Here is a 20054-nt window from a genome sequence, read left to right as displayed (position 1 = left end):
CTTTAGAAAATTGAAAGAGTTGCAGCATTTCTGAGTATTTTCCAAAATTGCTGGCATTGATTTCAGGTCAGTTCAACACTAAGCCAGACTCAACAGAGATACAAGGAGAGAGAACATCCTGAAGTAACCTCTCTCTAACAATGGAACCTAAAACCTACAGGTTTTAATTCCTGTATCATGGAATCACCTCCATCACACATTCAATCCCAGGGCTCTATGGCTCATAGAGCCCAGGCAGGAAAGGAGGAAGGGGCAGATAATTTCAGGATTGTGTATTATTTATTTACCCTATATTATGAAATATCCCCACCACTCACCTCAGTCAGTCTCTGTGAAGGCTCCTCAGAGCCTTGGGCTGCACAGAGCAAAGGCTGGATGCAAATCAAACAGCACCTGCTACAGGGGTGAAATTCAGGCAGTTCCTCAGAGCACTGCCCATCCCAAAGGCCACCAGCACAGCACTGCCATGAGTTACTCTGGTTATCAGGCTCATAAGAATGCCTGCAGTTCCCCGACACTCAGTGCTGAGGAATTGCACTCTTGCACGGACTGAGACAATTTAGCAGTGCTGTGTCTCCAAAGGGCACCCATCAGTCATTCTGCTCCAGATTAAAACAAGCACCACCACCAAACTGAGCAGATCTAGTAAAAAACACCTTCTCTGCTGTCACAGGCTCCATCAAATGGTGTACCTGCTCAATGCTGCTTTCAGCTGCCCAGGGACAGGGGGTCAGGTTCCTTTCAGTCCATCATGCCCAGGTGAACAATGCAGCACCTGTGTGCCAAGGCTGGTGCCAGACCACCCATCAAGTGCATGAATACACCTTTGGTGTGCAGAGATGTGACCTGTCCCTCATGCACTTCACCAGGACTTAGCTCCAGGAGCTGCAAATGTCAGCAGTGACACACCTGCTTGCTTCAGAAAGAGAAATTCCACAGGGATTTATTTGAGTAGGAAAACCAGGAACAGTTTTAAATAAATAACAACGCAGGTTTTCGTAACAGCACCTTTATGGGACACAAGGTTAGCTTTAAACAAGTGCCAGCTTACATCAACTTTCAGTCCTCTAATAAAGCAATCTGGGGTTTAACCCATCCTGATGAAACTTGCAACATTTATAGGCACAATACTTGGGCTATATCCACAGTAAAAAAAAAAGGGAGTATCCATTACAGTGCTGGGAGTGGTTAACAAGAAAGTTACCTTATTATGTTCTTTTCTAGAGAATAATAATTGCTCTCTATGTCCCATTGTTATTTGCATTTCAGAATACAAGCAGTGCAATGCTAGTTAAGATGAAGTGGAAATCAGGGTAAAGTCAGCTAAAGACCAGATCATCTTCATAGTTACAGACAATTTTGAATATATATTTTGCATGTGAAATTATATTAATTTTTATCAGTAACAATTGCATTTTATACACAACAAACAGAACTCCTTGGCAGTAGAGGACTGCACTGTGCATGGCTAATCAGCCTTGAAGAGAAAGTCTGGACCTCAGGCATCTCCAGCTACGTGGATCAACACCAATCCCTCCAGATCCAGCAGCTTTGGTTTAATGGACGGAAACTTTGGCCTATTGTTCAAAGGTACTGGCCAGCAACCAACGAGCAGGACTGCACTTCTTAAAAATAAACCAAAGTGTGGGATGTGCATAAAGTCAGTGCCTCGATCCTTAAAAGCAGCCCTACAAGCAGCTTCACCTGAAAAAGGGGCAGTGCTTAAGTTACAAAAGATTTTGTTTATGATGACCGAAGAAACGGCTCTGCTTCAGGAATTCAAAGGATGGATCAGATTTAGTAGTAGATTTATTAATTTGCTGTGATTTACAACAGGGTGACAATGTCTGAAACAAGGAGACACCAAAACAGGTTTAGCCAGGAGGTTTCTGGCTTCCCAGTCAAATTCATTGACCAATGTCAAGACATTGGGGCAACTGAAGATTAGCAGACAAAAGGTAAGCGGAGGCCGGGTGCTGCACTGGTGTTTTGGAGAAAGTATTCCAAAGTGTCTTCTCTTACAGCAATTTCCTTTTCTCAAACTCCTGCAAAGAGCACACAGATGTTACCAGCAGGGAAAACAGAAAATGCTTCTATTATTCTTTTCTATTTCAAATTATTTTCTATGTATCTTAGGAAACGTGATGTTAAGAATTAAAAATTGGTATTAAAAATTAAAATATAAAAAACATAAAGTGTTCAAGTTAGGGGGAAAGGAAACTGAGCATTCTCCCACCTCACATTAACAAGCCAGCTCTGGAAAGCCAGACTGTAGTCACTGCCAGACTGTAATGCTGTCAAGGAACCATTTGCTCCCAGAAACAGCATAACAGGCTTGAAAAACACCAATTCTGCATCAGAACTGCAGCAGAATCCTTACAGTAAAGGACTCCAGCCAGGGAAGCAACAAAATCAAGATTTTCATTTCAGTAAAGAAAAAGCACAACAAAAGAAGGGAAGAATCCCACAGCAACCTGTGGAGATACTGCACTATACAGTCACCACAGGAAACAAAAAATACCTAACACAGCTGAATTATGCATCTCCTCTAGCTGTGAAGCAATCCCCTTTTTTGGATATGAACTAAGTAAAATGCAAATAATCCCATTCCACACCTCAGTTTTTCAGCAGCATATATTCAGCCATAACTCTGAATTATATGCCAAGGCTCTCCTTCCTCAAATACCCTATTTAGAAATAATGTTCTCGTATTTTACATTAATTCAGGCTCTTTGCACCCAGAAAACAATTTCAACAAGTAGCTACATTTGAAACAGAATGTAATCTGTATTTTGCTATGTTTACTTTTCTATAAAACAAAATTAAATAAAACTGTGTGCAGAGATCTTTTATGTAGTAATTTGAGCTTGTCCAGCCAAGAGTTTTTATTTTTAAGCAAGTTCAGAGCAGCAGTGTCTGGGTGTGGGATCTCAGCACCTCAGGACTGAGGTGCTGAGCCACCGAGACCACCCTTGGGGGGCTCGGGAGTCCTGGAATGTTCCAGAAGTGTCTGGGGGCTGGACTTTGATCCTACACAGGAGACGACACCTGTATGAGGATAGGAGGGTTTCACCGGGGTGAATGGTGAAGGGATTGGTTAATTAGAGGGTGAGACACAGGGTTTAGGATTTCTGTACAGGGGGGTTTAGAGAAGTAAGATGGAGGAATTGGGGCGTGTCCTGTCCTTCTTCTTCTTCTTCTTCTCCTCCATCTTCTGTGGTGATGGTGGCACTTTTGGATTGGTCATTACTAAAAGTGCACCCGACAATAAGAATAAATGGTATTGGGGAAAAATGATAAATATTGTACACGTAACTTTGGGTATAAAGATAGGTGACCGCCCGGAGGGCAGCACAGTGTGCTCATGGCTGGCTGCTGAGCAGAGCTCTGTCGGGCTGAGAGAAAATCTTTTAGATAAACAATTAATAAACACCGAGACCGAAAGAAGAACTGAAGCCTCTTCTCGTCCTTCGATACGCGGGCTGCCCCAAGGCCACCTCGGGCCTTTCCAGGCCACCCAAACAGCCGAAAACCGGACATCCGGGTAAGAGATGGACTCTCATCTCTTATATTCCCTCACAAGTGGCTTCTCGCTGTAGATGAGCCAATGGCAGAGGAACCAACCTTGTAGATGGTGGTGCCCAGCTGAGCAGGGGACATGCTGACCACAACCCCTGCACTCTGCAGGGCTGCAATCTTCTCCTTGGCTCCCCCCTTGCCCCCGGCAATGATGGCTCCAGCGTGGCCCATCCGCCGGCCCGGAGGAGCTGTCAGGCCAGCTATGAAGGACACCACTGGCTTGGCATTGGGGCCCTGCAACAGATCAATGTGTTATGTGGAGGAGGGTGACAGGAAAGGCAGCTCCAGGTGGCAAATTGCTCATTTTGTTCATCTTTATTTATTTAAATTGTTCATTTTTTGTTTAATTATCGACTCGCCAGGTAAAGTTATTAAACAGCTCACACAGCACAAATAGTCTGCAGTACTTCCTCTCCTGATAATCATCATAAACCAGAAGCAAACAGAAACTTAAAATCTTTCTACAGGCCATGCATACTACAAAAAAAAAAAAAATCACTAAAAATATTGTTATAGGAATAATATTCTAAAGTTGACAATGCTATCCCCTTCACAGAACATGGCTGGAAAGACCTCTAAAAGTAAAAAAATAGAAGGGTATCCATTGCAGTGCTGGGAGTGGTTAACAAGATCTAGTCCAACCTCCACAACACTCTTAATTTCAACTCTTTTTCTTTAAAAAACCCATGACTGTTTATGGTTTTTGTAAATAGAGATGAGAGACTGAAATGAGTTTTCATTGATGAGGCAAAAGAAGCTGCCTAACTATGAAAGTGTCTGGAAACAAGGTGTTTTAAGACTTACAGAATTATGTTCTTTTAAAAATGCTGCTGCATCTTCTTCAGCATTTCCTCCAATCTCCCCAATCAATATGATCCCCTCAGTGTGAGGATCCTTCAGGAAGACATCAAGGCAGTCAATAAAATTAGTGCCATTGAAGGGATCACCTCCAATACCTACAAAAAACATTAAAACCACAAGAAAAGAGTAACTCAGGATAAAGATATTGCATTTACAATACAAGTTTAGAAGTAAATTTCAGCATGAGGAGTATTCCCACAGGCTCATAGGACAGGCAGCTCTGAAGGCTGAACCCAAGTCTGAGCATGTCAAATTCCAGCTCCAAATACCTCCCCCACAATTCACACAAAGCTTTGATATCTGAGTGTTCACCTTTCAAACCATAAACAAAATGTTAAGAACACAGCAGGACCAAGATGCCAGCTCCAGAATTTTGGTGTATGAAAACTAAATTCACTTAACACACCCACCTAAATGCCTAAGAATGCCCTAATCTTTGATAACTAAACTTCTTGGGACAGTCTGTTTCCAAATGGACATCACATTTGCTGGCAGTTCTCTGTTCAAAGCTGGTTTTAAGGCTTTTATTAACCTGATGTGGAAATTATAACAGAGAAGAGCTGTACTCTTCACAGAATATAGGGATCCCACTTCTCAACACAACTGCCATTCAGCAAATTCTACACTTGCAAAAAAGGAACTCTTTTGGATGTACACTTGTGAAGGAAAAGCAGATTAGCCTAGGTACAAGAGGCTGATTCTGAGGGAACCTACCAACACAAAAAGACTGCCCCAACCCAACTTGTGTTGTCTGATGAACAGCTTCGTACGTCAGGGTTCCAGATCTTGACACAATACCTTGAGGAAAGAAAGGAAGATAAAGTTACCACTAACACAGCACATAACTAGAGGCAGCTGTTCTTACAGTAATGAAAATCACCTCAGTAAACAACATGAGATTCCAGGTTTTCCAGCTGGCCTTGCCAAAACACTCTGCAAGATTATTTCTGTACCATTTCTTGGTTTTCACCTTTTGACACTTAACTGTCAATGGACTAAAGCTGCCCAGAAAGTCATTAATGGTTTTCTCATGCTAAAGCCTTACCAGGAAAGAAAATTGAAAAGTAAATAAAAGAAAATACTTCTTATCTTGTATGTGAGTAGCTGATGCACTGGTCTTGAAACAGAGCTGCAGCTGAACAATTAACAAAATAATTCTGTATTAATCATACCCCCAGTATGGCCAGGCACACAAGAGATCTTCCAGAACAGGAAAATGCTGCACAAATACATGTTATCACTATTAAGGTATTTGTTGCTTCTCTACACAACACACCTGGCATTCACATTACAGTATCACAAGAGACCCAGTTTTAAATTCAGGATGGAAGTTAGCACAGAGCTTTGAGCAGGGGCAAAATATTTGCATGGCTGTTCGTTCTTTTTTTCAAGCTGAGACTTCTGTTAGTACTACAAAAGAAAAGGTTTTCAAGAAAAACAGACACCATCTTCCATCTACTTCAAGCCATGTAACAAGGAATATAATGTACATTGCATGAACAGAGGAGGAAATACACCACTAGACTAAGAACCTTCATTTTATCAACTATTTATACTGTTGGCCTGCTCAGACGTGTTCTAGCACAGGGTTTTTTTCCTTGCTATGTTTGAAAAGGCCTCCCTGTTTACCACTAAGATCAGATTGCCTCAGAGGAGCTACAGATGAAAGTCCAAAGATTGTGGCTATTTTTATACCTTGCATCACAGAATATTCAGATGATTATTGGATGCCTCACAGTAAGAGAAAGCTGGAGAGCACATCACCAAAGGTCACACGTTAGATGAAACTGGGAGGGTGGCAAATCCACATTTTTATTCCTTGATTCTTGGATCACCATTGAAAACATTTCCAGCAATGGCAGAGCTACTGGATACAATATGTTAAATATTCTTTGGCACTTGATGTGCCTTGCATTCAGATTCTAATAACTTGTGGCTGCAACACATTTCTTGTGTATATTTAGAAAATTAGAACAGAACTTTGATTCAGAAGAGAGCTCAGAGCTCTCTGGTTGATGTTCCCTTTTACACTCAGAGTGCCTCAGTGAGTTTTGTAAAGGGCATAATTGCAGCCATTTGGTTTTTCAATTCCAGGTTTATGGGTACTTGTGAAAGCTGGAGGTGGAAATGAGTGCTAACACATCTTGGAGCATTGCTTAGGTGCAATCTAGTCTCAAGCCAGAAGTGATTACATAGCAGAGGGAGCTCCTCATGCTAAAAAAATGCACTGAGTCCCTGTAGTTCAACAGCATTGAACAGGCTTTCCCACAGTAAACACATTTTCCACCCCAAAAAAAGGTAATGCTGCAAAAAGGGTACTACTGTGCTCAAGGGAAACTGGTGACCTTGCTGACAGAGAACAGCAGCATGTGCTGTTTACAGCAATGTTTCTGAAGCTCTACCTAAGTACAAATGGACATTTCAGAAGAAATTTCTCTACAGCTCCTGAACTGCATTATTTGAAAATAAAAAAATCAAGTTGTTATATCTATAGTTTACAACAAGGAGCTGACAGAAGTCAGGACAAGAGACTTGCATGTAACAGGGTGTGTAACTCATTACACGCAGAGAGTGTAATTAACATTAAACAAGTCACTGCCTTCCTGCCCTTTACCACACTGCCTGAATATTGGGTATATTTGACACTTCCACTTGTGATGGTTTCATAGTTGTCTAAATTATGTATAAACTTCTCTGCAGTCTCTTCCCTTTGGTGTAGTACTGAGATCACGAGAAGAGGAGGATCCCAGTCCCAAGCAGCCAAGCTGTTAGAAGGAATAATGTTGGAGAGCTTAATGCTCTCAAATTCCAAGAAAAATGGAAGTTCCCTCAAGGCTCTCCTTTGAAGATACCGAATCAATCACATTACCTACAGGAATTTTTAATTGCTTTGCCTTCACCATCAGCACCCAGTGTCTACTGTGGAAGAATTCCAGATTTGGGCCTTCAGGATTGATAATGCTAAAATTCATGTCCAAACTGAGGACAGACAAGCTGTAGCCATGATATTTTCTGAAAAATCCTTTCCTTGTGATTTTTTTCTCCTGAGAAGCTGGGAGGCCTCACGAACAAAATGTAAACATTGATTATCTGCTGCTGTGGAATGCAACAGGTGCATCTGTGATTGGTCTCATGTGGTTGTTTCTAATTGATGGCCAATCACAGCCAGCTGGCTCGGACTCTCTGTCTGGGACACAAACCTTTGTCATCATTCCTTCTTTTTCTATTCTTAGCCAGCCTTCTGATGAAATCCTTTCTTCTATTCTTTTAGTATAGTTTTAATGTAATATATATCATAAAATAATAAATCAGCCTTCTGAAACATGGAGTCAAATCCTCATCTCTTCCCTCATCCTAAGACCCCTGCAAACACCATCACAACGAGCTGTCCCACAGTGTTACCAACTCTCTCCAGGGCATGATGTGCCTTGCCTCATGAGGGAAAACACCAGAGCACCAAACTTGTGTTTTAGACGACGCACAAATATTCAAAAACTCACCAATTCTTCCTTTCTTGTGAATGTGACCAGGCATGATACCAATTTTACATTCTCCAGGCTAAGGAAAGAGTGGGAGAAGTCAGATGTACCACTGAAAGCAGCACTGGGAACAGCTGAGCCTCGGCCCAAAGGCAGAGCTCACTCACATTGATGACGCCGGGGCAGTTGGGGCCCACCAGGCGGGTCTTGTTCTGCCGCAGCAGGCGGTGTTTGACGCGCACCATGTCCTGCTGGGGGATGCCCTCGGTGATGCACACCACCAGGGGCATCTCTGCATCGATGGCCTCGTTGATGGCAGCAGCAGCAAACGGGGGAGGGACGTAGATGACAGTGGCTGAAGCACCCGTTTGTTCTTTGGCCTGCAGGGGACATGAGAAAAACACATCGGGCGTTTAGCGGGGCTGGAGAGAAATGGACAACAAGGCATTTAAAATACAGCCACTCTCAGGCATGAGTTAAGGATATATATAACTCAATTATAACCTAAGCAAGTGTTGAATTCCCTGAAGATGGAGCACAACCAGGGAGCTGAGAACTGACCACTGTCTGGGAAGGATCTGCCCCGTGATCACCATCATGAATACTCTTACACAACAGTTTGCTAAAAATTCATGGTGCACAGCAGAATCAATCAGAAACTAGCTGCATTCAGAAAGCAAGTGGAGCCAGGCTCTGTGAACTTCACAGTGGAAGCCAAACTGGTGCCTGAGCACCCTGAATGCTCCCTCTTTTACAAGGCTTCTCTTTCCCTCTGTGCCCAGGGACATCCATGGCTCAAATATTGTGAGCAATGAAATAAGGAGCCCTTCAGCTTTAAACTCTGTGCCCTCCAGCCACTGCTGCAAATTACCTCCTTCACAGAATTAAACACAGGCAGACCTAGATGAGTTTTTCCCCCTTTCCCTGGAGAAATTCCTCCAACTAGATTGGTGCCATAGTCCAATGCCTGCTGGCTGTGAAAGGTGCCCTATGAGAGAGAAAATAAGTAAAGTTAGAAGGCACATAATAGCAAATAAACTTAACCAAAAAGTTTGATGCTATCTATAATTCTGAAGGCAATTTATGTCACTGAAATTTGCAATAAGAAGGGAAGTTTTCACTACACATACATATATATATAATCAGATATTTTGCTAAGTGCATCCACATGTTTTAAATGCATTTGGAATATGCTAATATGCTCTTTTTGTTTTTCAATCATAGCACTGTAGTTTCATGCTCAAGGGAATTCTGTTGTGTGCTGCTAACACACCTGCAGACACAATTTCTTTCCCACATCAAGTTTGGCAGATGACAAACACTAAAGTGACAAACATTACAGTGAAATAAAAATTAGCATGCTCATCCATGACTAGCTCATAGTTTTACAAAAGCAGCCCTCTCTGCCTGCAAATGTGTAAAAGAATGAACCTGAGAAAATTATTAAATATCCTGAAATAAAACCAGAAATTTAGTTTATAGGCATTGATATTGAAATGCATTTGTGAAAGAAGCACTTTGACAATGGGCAGGTTTTTGCAGTTTTTTTGCAAATAGCCTTTTACAAGGAAACCCCTTCAGTGTATACAATATAAAAAAACAAAAATGAAAACCACTATAATAGAGATGACTCAAAAATAACTTTAAAGCTTGTGCACAAGTATTTGGGCCAAAGAATGTCAACTACAGGGCTGAAGGGAGAATTCCTTCACCTTCCTGTGAAGGAATTCCAGCTTCCTATGAACAGACAAAAGGCAGTATATAATCCATTTCATATATAACTATGTTTTCTGAGAATTAACTCTCTGACTGAAAGGCTGATAGAAAAAATAACTTCTAGACATACCTGTTTGCCTGTAAAACCCTGACAGATAACCTTTGTGTTCTTGTTAACATACAGGTTTTTCCTGGATGCTGTGTAGGAGCAGTGTCGGACTCCATTCTGTGGAACTGGAGAGAAAAGAGAAGAGAGCACAAACCATTAATCCACTCCTCTGGTAAACTCTGAGACAAAAAATGTCCTACCAAGTAAATGCATATCAATCAATGCTTGTATCAAAAAACCATGAGCAGCTCATGTTTTCAGAAGCCTCATTCAGTGCTTGTCAGGCTAAGACATTAAACACCTGTAGCTCACCTCTTATGCCAATTACTCCATTTACTAGAAATTAAGAGAGGTTTCTCATTTGAGTACTCACTATCAGGATTCCTCCTAACAGAAATAATTTCTTAAGCACTGCTTTCATTTGCAAACAAACACGTTTTTATCTTCTTAGTCACTGTGCAAAGTGACAAAGCAAGGCCAAAATCCTGATAAAATCCTGAGGCTGTTACAGCCCTGGTACTGTGTGACACCTCCTGTGAACAGAGCACAGTCCAGAGCAGACAAGCAGAGACACTGAGGAGCTCGAGGGTCCCTCAGCCCAGGAAAAACCTGATGCTGTGTAAGACAGCAAGAGATCTTTTCCCAACAGATTCCCAGCTATGGCATCACTGCTGGACACACATCTGGGCTCGAGAGGAAACACAGCTCTCCAGATACTCCACTAGAGTGATTTTCAATTTAGTTCTCACAGTTCTGGTGCTGAGAGAAGAAAACAAGACAACACAATTGTAGAAAAAGAGCACAGAGTGTGCTGGCAACAAAAAGCTGAGGGGAATGACTGCATCTGTGCTGAAGGGAAAGGAACAATGACAGCAGATGCACAGAATGTTACCACAGAAAACAGCTTGAGATGAGAAGAGAGGGCTTCTGGTATAAATAGGATGCACACCTACATTTATTGCCATATGCTTTTTCACACACCACAGTTTTGAGGGGATCAGAACCAATTTATTCCCTGCAAGTGTTTGACATAAAAACCTTAATTTACACACAGAGCAACCCTGGGAAGGCACAATTCTAATGTATACATCAATATGTTACTATTTACTCCTTTAGCTCTTTTAAAACTTCAGCAACTAAGACTTAAGGAAGTAAATAGTGCAGCTGAAATCAAAATAACAGACCCTGAATCATGGCCCCCAGACTGTTCCACATACATACTCAGGCACATCTGAACAAGGAAATATTTTTTTCCTTTTTCTCTTTTTAGGAAGGGAGTAAAAGCTTTTAAGGAGAAAAAGGGGGGAAAAAAGTATCTTTATGATAATGCACAGAATTTGGTAAGATGAATTATTAAATTATTATAAATACAGAATTTACATGGGTTAGTAAATCTGCAGAAACTTAAGATCCACATACACACACATTTCCATCAGAGCTTCACAGTTCTCTCTTGCCAAATAAAGTTTAGTGCTGCACTGCTTTTATGCTTCAGTTGTAGTCAAAGGAGTGAGCAGAAAAACCAAACCATGCCAGAAGCAGCCTACACACATCAGTGCTACTGCTAAACCTTACTAAAGTCCTTACTCTGTTCTTAGAAAGTGCTGGCAAAGCCAGGGTTTAACTCCAGCCACCTTCTGCTGCTCTCAAAGGAGCTGCAGCAAATCCTCAACTTCACACAGACACAAAGTAAAACTCCATACAGAAAGGAACAGGCTAGGATGCAGCAAACTTGTGAGGAAAGTGGCAAAAGTGCACTTGAGCTTAGTGACCTGCAGGGTTTTAACCTAAATCACCCCAAATACTTCTGCAGAACTCGTGGTGTCAGGAAATACAGAGCAGTGACAGAAAAAAATCCATGTGAAATCCTTAGGAAAAGCCATAAAAAAGCCAATTATTTCCTGGGCTGCATCCAAGGCAGCACAGGCAGGGTGAGGGAGGGGATTCTGCCCCTCTGCCCTGCTCAGGTGAGACCCCACCTGCAGGGCTGTGTCCAGCTCTGGACCAGCACAGGGAGGACCTGGAGCTGCTGGAGAGAATCCAGAGGAGGGCAGGAAGCTGATGAGAGGGATGGAGCCATGAGCAAAGGCTGAGAGAATTGGGATTGCTCAGCCTAGAAAAGTGAAGCCTTTGGGGTGACAATTCCCTTCAGTACCTGAAGGGAACTGAGAGGAAAGATGGAACAAGACTATTGACAAGGGCATGTAATGACAGGACAAGGGGAAATGGCTCCAAAGTAAAAGAGAGAACATTTCAACTGGATATTAGGAAAAAACCTGTACTGTGAGGGTGGTGAGGCCCTGGCACAGGCTGTCCAGAGCTGGGGCTGCCCCATCCCTGGAGTGTTTCAGGCCAGGCTGGATGGGGCTTGCAGCAACCTGATCTGGTGGAAGGGGTTCCTGCCCATGGCACGGGGTGGAACAAGATGATCTTCAAGGGCACCTTCTAAGCCAAAGTATTTTGTGATTCTATGATTTTATGAGAATATATCTAAGGTTGAGATTTAATGAACAAGGCTACCAGGCTGGCTGTGGGAGAGAGAAGCCACTGCTGCAGAAGACAGCACAGGATGGTCTTTGTCCTAGGCTGAGGACTTGGTCTTAGGCAGGGCTGTAAGATCCTGCACCTGAATCAACTCAAAGGCACATCTGGGCAGGAGCAGCCTGCCCCCAGCAAAGGAGAGGCAAAACAAAACCAGGAACAGCTGGAATGCTGGTCAGGAGAGCAGGGAACTCTCTGCCTGAGCCCAGGCACTCAGGCAATCCCTCACTGGCACAAGATGTGCCTGGTGACACCCAACCCTGAGCACAGCAGAGGCAGATTCCCCTTGAGAAGGAGCTGTTCCAGTCCTTACCCCCAGTGAGGCCTTGGGGAGAACACTCCAGGCTCCCAGGAGAACGGCAATGACAGTTTGAAAATGGGCCTGCAAGGGGAAAGAGCAAACAGGCAACAGAAACTGACTCACATCTAAGTTTTACAAATCCTGTACCCAAACACTGACAAATCCACCTGCAAAGTAAGAGAGGGATGGATGCTTGCTGGCCACCTATTGCCACTGAGCAATTTCAGTATTTAGGAAAAAATAAAAATCACAGCATGGGTCAGGCTGGAAGGAATTACAGTGGGTCAGCTGGTCCAACCTCCCTGCTCAAGCAGGGTCATCCTACAGCACATTGCACAGGACTGTCCAGATGGTTCCTCAGCACCTCCAGGGAGGGAGACTCCACAGTCTCTTTGCTGCTGACAAACTGACAAACAGTCACATTTCTCCAGACCTGAGAGCAACTGCACACTCCCAGTTCAACTGCTCATTCCAGATCTATTCTCAGATATTTATAACATTGCACAACAATGTTTCTGAAAGCTTAAGTTTGCCAATCCTCCATTTTCAGAAGACAGCATTAATATATTTTTCAAGGATAAAAAGCTTTTGAGCATTTTCTAAATAATCAAAAAAAACCAAAAAAACTTTAGGCACTGATATCTAAACAGCAGCTTAAAGTTTAAGCTTTGTATGGATTTACCCTTGAAAACCATGTGCTGCTTACCTTACTGCATGGCCTTCCTTTACAGAAAACACAGCTGGTTCAAAAATCCTGGCTATGGATTTGAGCCCTTTGCTGTCTCCACACGCAGGCAGCTCAGCATGGGCAGATGTATGGAGAGCAATAGATTTTTGAAGTGATTTATGGACAAAAACCCTAAAAATCACCTGGTATTGGGATCTTATTCCAATATACTGTTAGATGGTGCCTGGGCCAGTTCTGACCCTCGCTGCTGGGCCAAAGGCAGCACTGTGGTGCTTTACCCCAGAGATACCTTGGCTGCTGGAGAGTGCAGCAGGGCACTGAACAAGTCCAGGCTTGTCAGGACTCCGTTTACCTCAGGGGAGAGAGCTTCTGGCGATGGTGAAGAGAAGGAAGGAGTGGATTCTGCTGGAGGGTTATATCCAGATGTTTATTCCATGGGTGCAGAGGTCTGAGCCGGGGCAATTCCTCCAACAGAATGGAGGCTGCATGGTCTGATTAACCTTTTAAGCTCAGGGCAGGGGAAGGGGAGGGGACAGGTGAGCCACCAACCAGGTGAAGGGGCAGGGTCTCAAGGGACTAGGGACACCTATACGGGCCAATGTCTCCCAGGCCTGAGGGACCAATCACACGACGCCTTGCTGGTATGTCAGCCTGATTGACAGGGCACAGGGACACCTATCCAATGTCCCCCAGGCCTGAGGGACCAATCACACGACGCCTTGCTGGTATGTCAGCCTGATTGACAGGGCACACTCAGCGAGGGGCGAGGGGGAAGGGAGAAGGGATAGGCACACCTGGGAAGGGACCGGAAGTTTAAAACAGGACATTGCAACACACCGCAACAACCTGGCACTCTCTGGACAGGATGAGTCTGAATTTCTGGGGTTTTTCAAATGGCTTGATACAGCTGTGTGCTTGTGCCACAGCTCTGTGCTGGTGCTCCTGCCCTGCCTGCAGCTGCCAGGTTTGTCCCCAGCTATCAGCACAGGGGAAGCAGCAGGGCCATGGCTCAGGATGAGTTTCTGCCCCACGTGGCACAAACAGCAAGCCCTGGGTGCAAGCAGCTGCCAATTCCAATAGTTAAGACAGATACAAGATGAGAAGGAAACAGGTGGAAAGTGGAACTGGCATGCCCAAGTTCACAGCAGGTATGAGTCAGAAATAGAAGCCAAGTCTCAACTTCCACCCAGGACCTGCTTCACAACTTCCTAATCAGTCCAGACAATTGATTTTACTACCAAAAAAAAAAATAATCTGGGTGCTTAGGTGTAAAATGCATGCTGCTTCATGAAGAGTGGAGGAAAAAAAAAATTTAAAATGTTCTTCAGCTGTGAAACCCCATTGGTGATGCTATTTTAATGCTCACATCTAAATTACAGGCCAAAGGTGAAGGCTCCACATGAAGTCCTAGAGCATAAGGACAATTCTTATCAAATCCAACTCTTCCCAAAAGCACAGGGAAAATGTTACATTTTGTCAAGTCAGAGTTCTAAGATAACATTAGAACTCCATGTCCAACAAAGGCCTGTAACAGACCTTTAACAAAATGTATTAAAAATAAAATAAGAGACTGGACAATCTTTCCCAGGCACAATGTTCATTTCTGCCCCACCCCTGTTCAGTTTGTGGTTTAAAATAAAGTTATACAAAGAACAAGATTATTTATTTTGGCTTTTCAGTACTTTAACTTCTACTTAGCTAAAAAGTGAGATGTGAGAACTGTGGCAAGAGCCTACTTTGGCCCATTGTACAGAAACACAGTTATGAAAAGTGCTCAACCTCTGCTGTCTCAGGGGAGATTTGAAAAGCAATATCTAAATTTAGCAGTGGGGCATAAGGCTGTACATGGAACACCAGCTGGTTTAGAGTCAAGAAACCTCATTAGAAACTCAGGGACAGAGCCCTCCAACACCACACACTGCTGCTGGCTCCTCTGGCATTTCCAGGCAACGAGGCCCCAGCCAAGAGCAGAACTCACTGCAGCACAAATAACTGAGAAAGCCACCTCTTTTACCTCTTAGGAAAAAAAAACTCACAATCCCAAGGCTCAAGCAGGACTTAAAGCTCACTTGTGCATTACAATTAACAAGCCTTTCTAGAAAAATATTCTTATTATTTATCATGGAGTCCAAACAGGAATTTACATGTTAAAAAGAAAAGTGATCCATTTACAAGGGATATTAAAATACCATTTACACTGAGCTTTCAGGCCCTCCTTGAGCAGCAACACCTCTCAGGCACAAATGTCATTTCAAACAATGCAACTCAAGCTACATTTCATGGAATCACAGAATGGTTTGGGTTGTCAGGGACCTTTAGAGGTCACTCAGTTCAAATCCTTCTGTTTGGGTTGTGCAAAGCAGGTGACAGCACAGATCCTAAAGGCTGAATCTCTTCTTCATCCAAAACATACAAAGCTCAAAACTTCCTATTATCACTTCTTGTAAGATTCTTGTAAGATTTCCTATGGACACAAATCCCAAAGTGTCTCCTCCTTACCCATATTTACCCCAAACAAAAAAAAAGGAAATTTGGAAGCTGAGACAGCATCTGAGGCTGCTCATGAAACAAGCCCAGTATAAAAGGAAGGTGAAACAGCAGATTCCTCTCCACAAAGGCCTGAGCTGACACCTACATTGCCAGAAGACTGAAATTCTTCCTCTTTTACTCCTTGAAATACCCACAGAACTCGGAGATGAAGGAAGATATTCCCTTTCTTTTCTATTACCTATTTAAGGAAAGAAGAATAAGTGAAATTCTTCCTCTACTGCTCCTTGAAATAGCCACAGAACTTGGAGATGATGGAAGATACTCCTTTTCTTTTCTATAACCTATGTAAGGAAAGAAGAAAGCCTTAGAAATCACATTGGAGCTCCAATGTCAGTGAGGAAAATGGAGGTCAGTGCAGGGGAAGCTCAGGGAAGAAGAGAAAAGGGAGAAAAGGAAAGAGGGAAAAAAAAAGAGGGAGAAAAGCACTTTATTTTCCATTGTATGAGGAGTGCTACTTAAATTGCTGTGTCTCTTTTCCACACACACATCCCAACCCCCCCTCTTTGTCTCCCATCAGTTATGGGCCTTCAGCTTGCTCCTCAGAGCTCCTTTCAATGTTCTCTACCAGTTTAATTTATATTTTTATGGCCATCTCGCCTTTCTCTGCCAACAAATGCAAGGCCTGAGGAAGACACAAGAGGAAGAGCTCTGGGGAGCTCCTGGAGGTGCAGAGGAGCAGCACAACCCCATCCCCAGAGCTCCCCCCTGAAGTTTTCAGTTCCATCAGCAGAAGGGGCTCCTGGATGACAAAGAAGCCTTCATGCTGTTGAGGGATTGTTCAAAATATCCTTTGTTTCAGAGGATTGTGCACTCCAGGATTCCTGTTTATCAGCCCCCAGGTTCTCTTCTCTCACCCTCCCCTTGCCAAATTCCTGTTAATGATGGAAACCCAGATCTGTGACTGTGAAATAGGAGTTGAGGAATTAAGTAAATTAATCAGATGCAATGCCTCCACTACAGCCATCACATTAAAACAAATCTACAACCAGTGGGAAATGACACCCAGAAAAATTTCAGTTCTTTTAACACATCTCTCTTTCCTAATCAGTCTCTTAGCACAAATCCAGCACCTCCTGCAAGCCAAGCTGCTTTTCCCCAGGTAAGAATGTGAGCAGGTAAAGCTCTGTGAGCTTTCCTCCCTCCACACTGTTGATATAAAAACAATTAAGGAATTCTTCAGTTTGGGTTGTTCTTTCTGCAGCAATCCTTTGCCAGGCTTACCCACATAATTACTGTAATCTTTTAATCTAAGAGCTCTCCAAAGCCTTCTAACACATGCAGGACATGGAACCCCTAATCCTGACTCTCCAGTCAGTTCAGATGCCTACAAAAATCCTTCAAGGGTATGGACAAGCACAGATCTCTCCTGACCCTGCCCATCCACCAGCTCTGAGCTGACCTTTGAACAGCACTCACCATTTATTGACAGATTTCAAACTGCATTTCCACAGCCTCCCAGTCTCAACCTTAGGGATACACACCCTGCGTGTTTCCCTCATAAATGCACCGACAAAAACAAGGTTTGCATCTCTTTTGCAACAGAACACACTGGACACTCATGATATCAAATCACTCAGAGAAGCAGATGTTAATTGTTAGGTCAAAATGTACATACAAAACCCAAATTAAAGGTTTCAGCAGTCTTTAAAGGGTAAAGAGCATCAAACCAATGATTTCCAATGAAGAACTATTCCATCTTGCAAGAGTTTCTGTAGAAGACTTCAGGAACAGCTGCAAAACAGCACTTCTTGAGCCACTTCCTCTTTTCTTTCACTTTTTCCTTTCTATCCCTCAAAATGACTATTTTAATAACTATTCCCTGAATCTCTTACTGCTATTCGTAAAGGGAAAATGTGGAGTTTTAACACACAAAACTGCACTCAAGAGAAGCTCTGCTGGGAGTATAAATTAAACTAAATTGGAAGGTGATACATTCCCATCTGTTCCCCTCCATCAGAACCAATTCTTATTGGGCCCAGAGGAGCCAACTCAAAAAGCTGAAATGGCAGAAATTAAGAGCATAAATAGTTTTCCATTATCCTGCTTGTGGAGAACAAGAGGCAGGAATGGATACCCACCTGGACAGGAGGTGTGCCACAGGAACGGCTCAGACCAGCCTGGGGCTGTAAGATCACATTACCTGACCTGGAAGTCACCATCCCACCGGACAAAAACACACTGTGTGCAGTCAAATGAGGAAGGTTTGAGTTTGTTCATTCATTTTCAGCTACAAGAACCACATTAATGCACAAATTTCTCTGTTTACATTCCTCGTATCTTCTTTGTGCCTGGGCATACCCACACTGATCTCACAGGATGGTTTGGGTTGGAAAAGACCTTAAAGATCATCTCGGTCCAACCCCTTGCCATAGGCAGGGTCACTTTTCACTAGCTCAGGCTGCTCCAAGCCCCATCAACCTGGCCTTGAGCGTGTCCAGGGATGGGGCAGCCACAGTTTCTCTGGGAAACCTGTTCCAGTTTCCTCACTGCAAAGAATTTCTTCCTAATATCCAATCTAAACTTACTCTTTCTCACTCTGAGGCCACTATCCTTTTTCTATCACTATAAGTCTCCTTTTCAAGAGGATGCAGCCAAAGAAAAAGCACACTGGAAAGAAGAATAAAAAAAAAAAAGGAGGGAAAAAAGCACTTTATTTTCCATTGTGATGTTCAGAACAACGCACATTAAATGTTTCGAGCTGAAGTACCAGTCTCAGACTGCTCGAAATCTCCAAAACGGGAAATTACAACCTTTATCTTGGCAACAGAAAGAACTTTAGCACGCTGTGCTGAAACCACAGGGTAATTCAAGGCCCTCCAGAGGCCTCCAGCCCCAGCTCCAGGGGCTCCCTCCGGCCCTTGCCCTTTGGAGCCTTTCCGGGGCTACAAGGCCGAGAACACCAGAAAACCTCCCGGTGCTCCACACGTGCGGCCGCCCACCCTGCCCGGCAAACTTCCCATCCCATTTACAAACAGCTGCCTCGCAGCCAGGAGTGCCCCTGCCCCGGAATGGGGCGATCCTGCCCCTCTCGCAGCGCCCAGCGATGCCGGAGCAGCGCCGGGAGCAGCGGCGGGAGCAGCGCGGGCTCCCCCGGGCGCAGCCCGAGTCCCGCCCCGCTGCCCGCGGGCCGAGCGCGCCCGGCCGCGCTCCGCCGTGACCTTGCCCGGCCCCTGCCCTGCCCGGCCCGGCCGGGCCCCGGCGTTGCCCGCGGCCCCCGCGGCGGGGCCGGGAGGGCTCGTCCCGGTACTCACGGCGGAGGAAGCGGCCGAGCAGGCGGGCGGCGGCGGGGCTGCAGCGAGACATCGTCCCCTCCGCAATGACGGCGGCGGCGGCCCCGAGCTCGGCCCGCCCCGGCGGCGGAAGCGGCTCCGCGGCGCCTTCTGGGTGTTGTAGGCACGGGAGCCATGAGGGTGGGGAAGGACTCCGGGATCAGCGAGTCCACGCCGCCACCCGGTACCGGTACGGACGCGGCAGTCTGGCCTCAAACACCGCCAGGGACGGTGACTGCGGGGAGCTGTGGACTCCATTAAAGGCAGGGATGCCCTGCAGAGAGACCTCAGCAAATGTGAGGGCTGGGCACTCACCAACCATGTGAGGTTCAGCAGGGAAAGTGCCGCATTCTGCCCCTGGGATGGAGCAGCCCTGGGTGTACGGACAGCCTGGGGAGTGCGGGGCTGGAAGGCAGTGCCAGGGAAAGGGACCCGGGGCTCTGGGCAGGGGAAAGCTGCAGGTGAGCCAGCAGGGCCCTGGCAGCCAGGAGGGACATCCCTGTGCTGGGGACATCAGGCCCAGCATGGCCGGCCGGGCAAGGCAGGGATTGTCCCGCTCTGCTGGGGCTGGGGCGGCCTCACCTCGAGTGCTGGGGCAGCTCTGGGTGCCACAAGGTAACAAAAACATCAAACTGTCAGAGAGTGCCCAAAGGAGGGCACGGGGAGGGTGAAGGGCCTGCAGGGGAAGCCGTGTGAGGAGAGACTGAGGGCGCTGGGGCTGTTCAGCCTGGAGGGGACAGAGAGGAGACCTCAGTGCAGTCACAAATTCCTCCTGAGGGGAACAGGAGGGACAGACACCGATCCCTGCTCTGTGGTGGCAGTGCCAGCACTGAGGGATGGCCTGAAGCTGTGCCAGAGGAGGTTTGTGTGGGATATCAGGAAAAGGTTCTGCCCCAGAGGGTGGCTGGGCCCTGCCCAGGCTCCCCAGGGCAGTGGGCACAGCACCAGCCTGGCAGAGCTC

At 45.0% G+C, this 20054-nt stretch overlaps 1 protein-coding gene across 2 annotated transcripts; it reads right to left on the bottom strand.

The window, feature by feature from the left end:
- Positions 1-1791: 1791 nt before the first annotated feature.
- On the bottom strand, positions 1792-19234 carry SUCLG1 (succinate-CoA ligase GDP/ADP-forming subunit alpha). 2 transcript variants are annotated; one of them, XM_074540540.1, is made up of 10 exons: positions 19076-19167; positions 12599-12667; positions 9766-9869; positions 8791-8907; positions 8087-8299; positions 7941-7998; positions 5155-5238; positions 4384-4535; positions 3625-3813; positions 1792-2045 (listed from the first exon to the last, which is right to left on the bottom strand). In XM_074540540.1, the coding sequence occupies exons 1-10, from the start codon at positions 19125-19127 to the stop codon at positions 2019-2021; spliced, it is 1065 nt and encodes a 354-aa protein (XP_074396641.1). In that variant the 5' UTR covers positions 19128-19167; the 3' UTR covers positions 1792-2018. The 2 variants fall into 2 exon arrangements, with proteins under 2 accessions (XP_074396641.1, XP_074396642.1); XM_074540541.1 differs by lacking the exon at positions 12599-12667 and having other exon boundaries at positions 19076-19234.
- Between the last annotated feature and the right edge of the window lie 820 nt (positions 19235-20054).

The sequence above is a fragment of the Zonotrichia albicollis genome, chromosome 5, assembly GCF_047830755.1.
Source record: "Zonotrichia albicollis isolate bZonAlb1 chromosome 5, bZonAlb1.hap1, whole genome shotgun sequence".
Classification (NCBI taxonomy): domain Eukaryota; kingdom Metazoa; phylum Chordata; class Aves; order Passeriformes; family Passerellidae; genus Zonotrichia; species Zonotrichia albicollis.
Note: the sequence above shows the minus strand (reverse complement) of the source record. Positions and strands in the feature narration are given on the sequence as shown.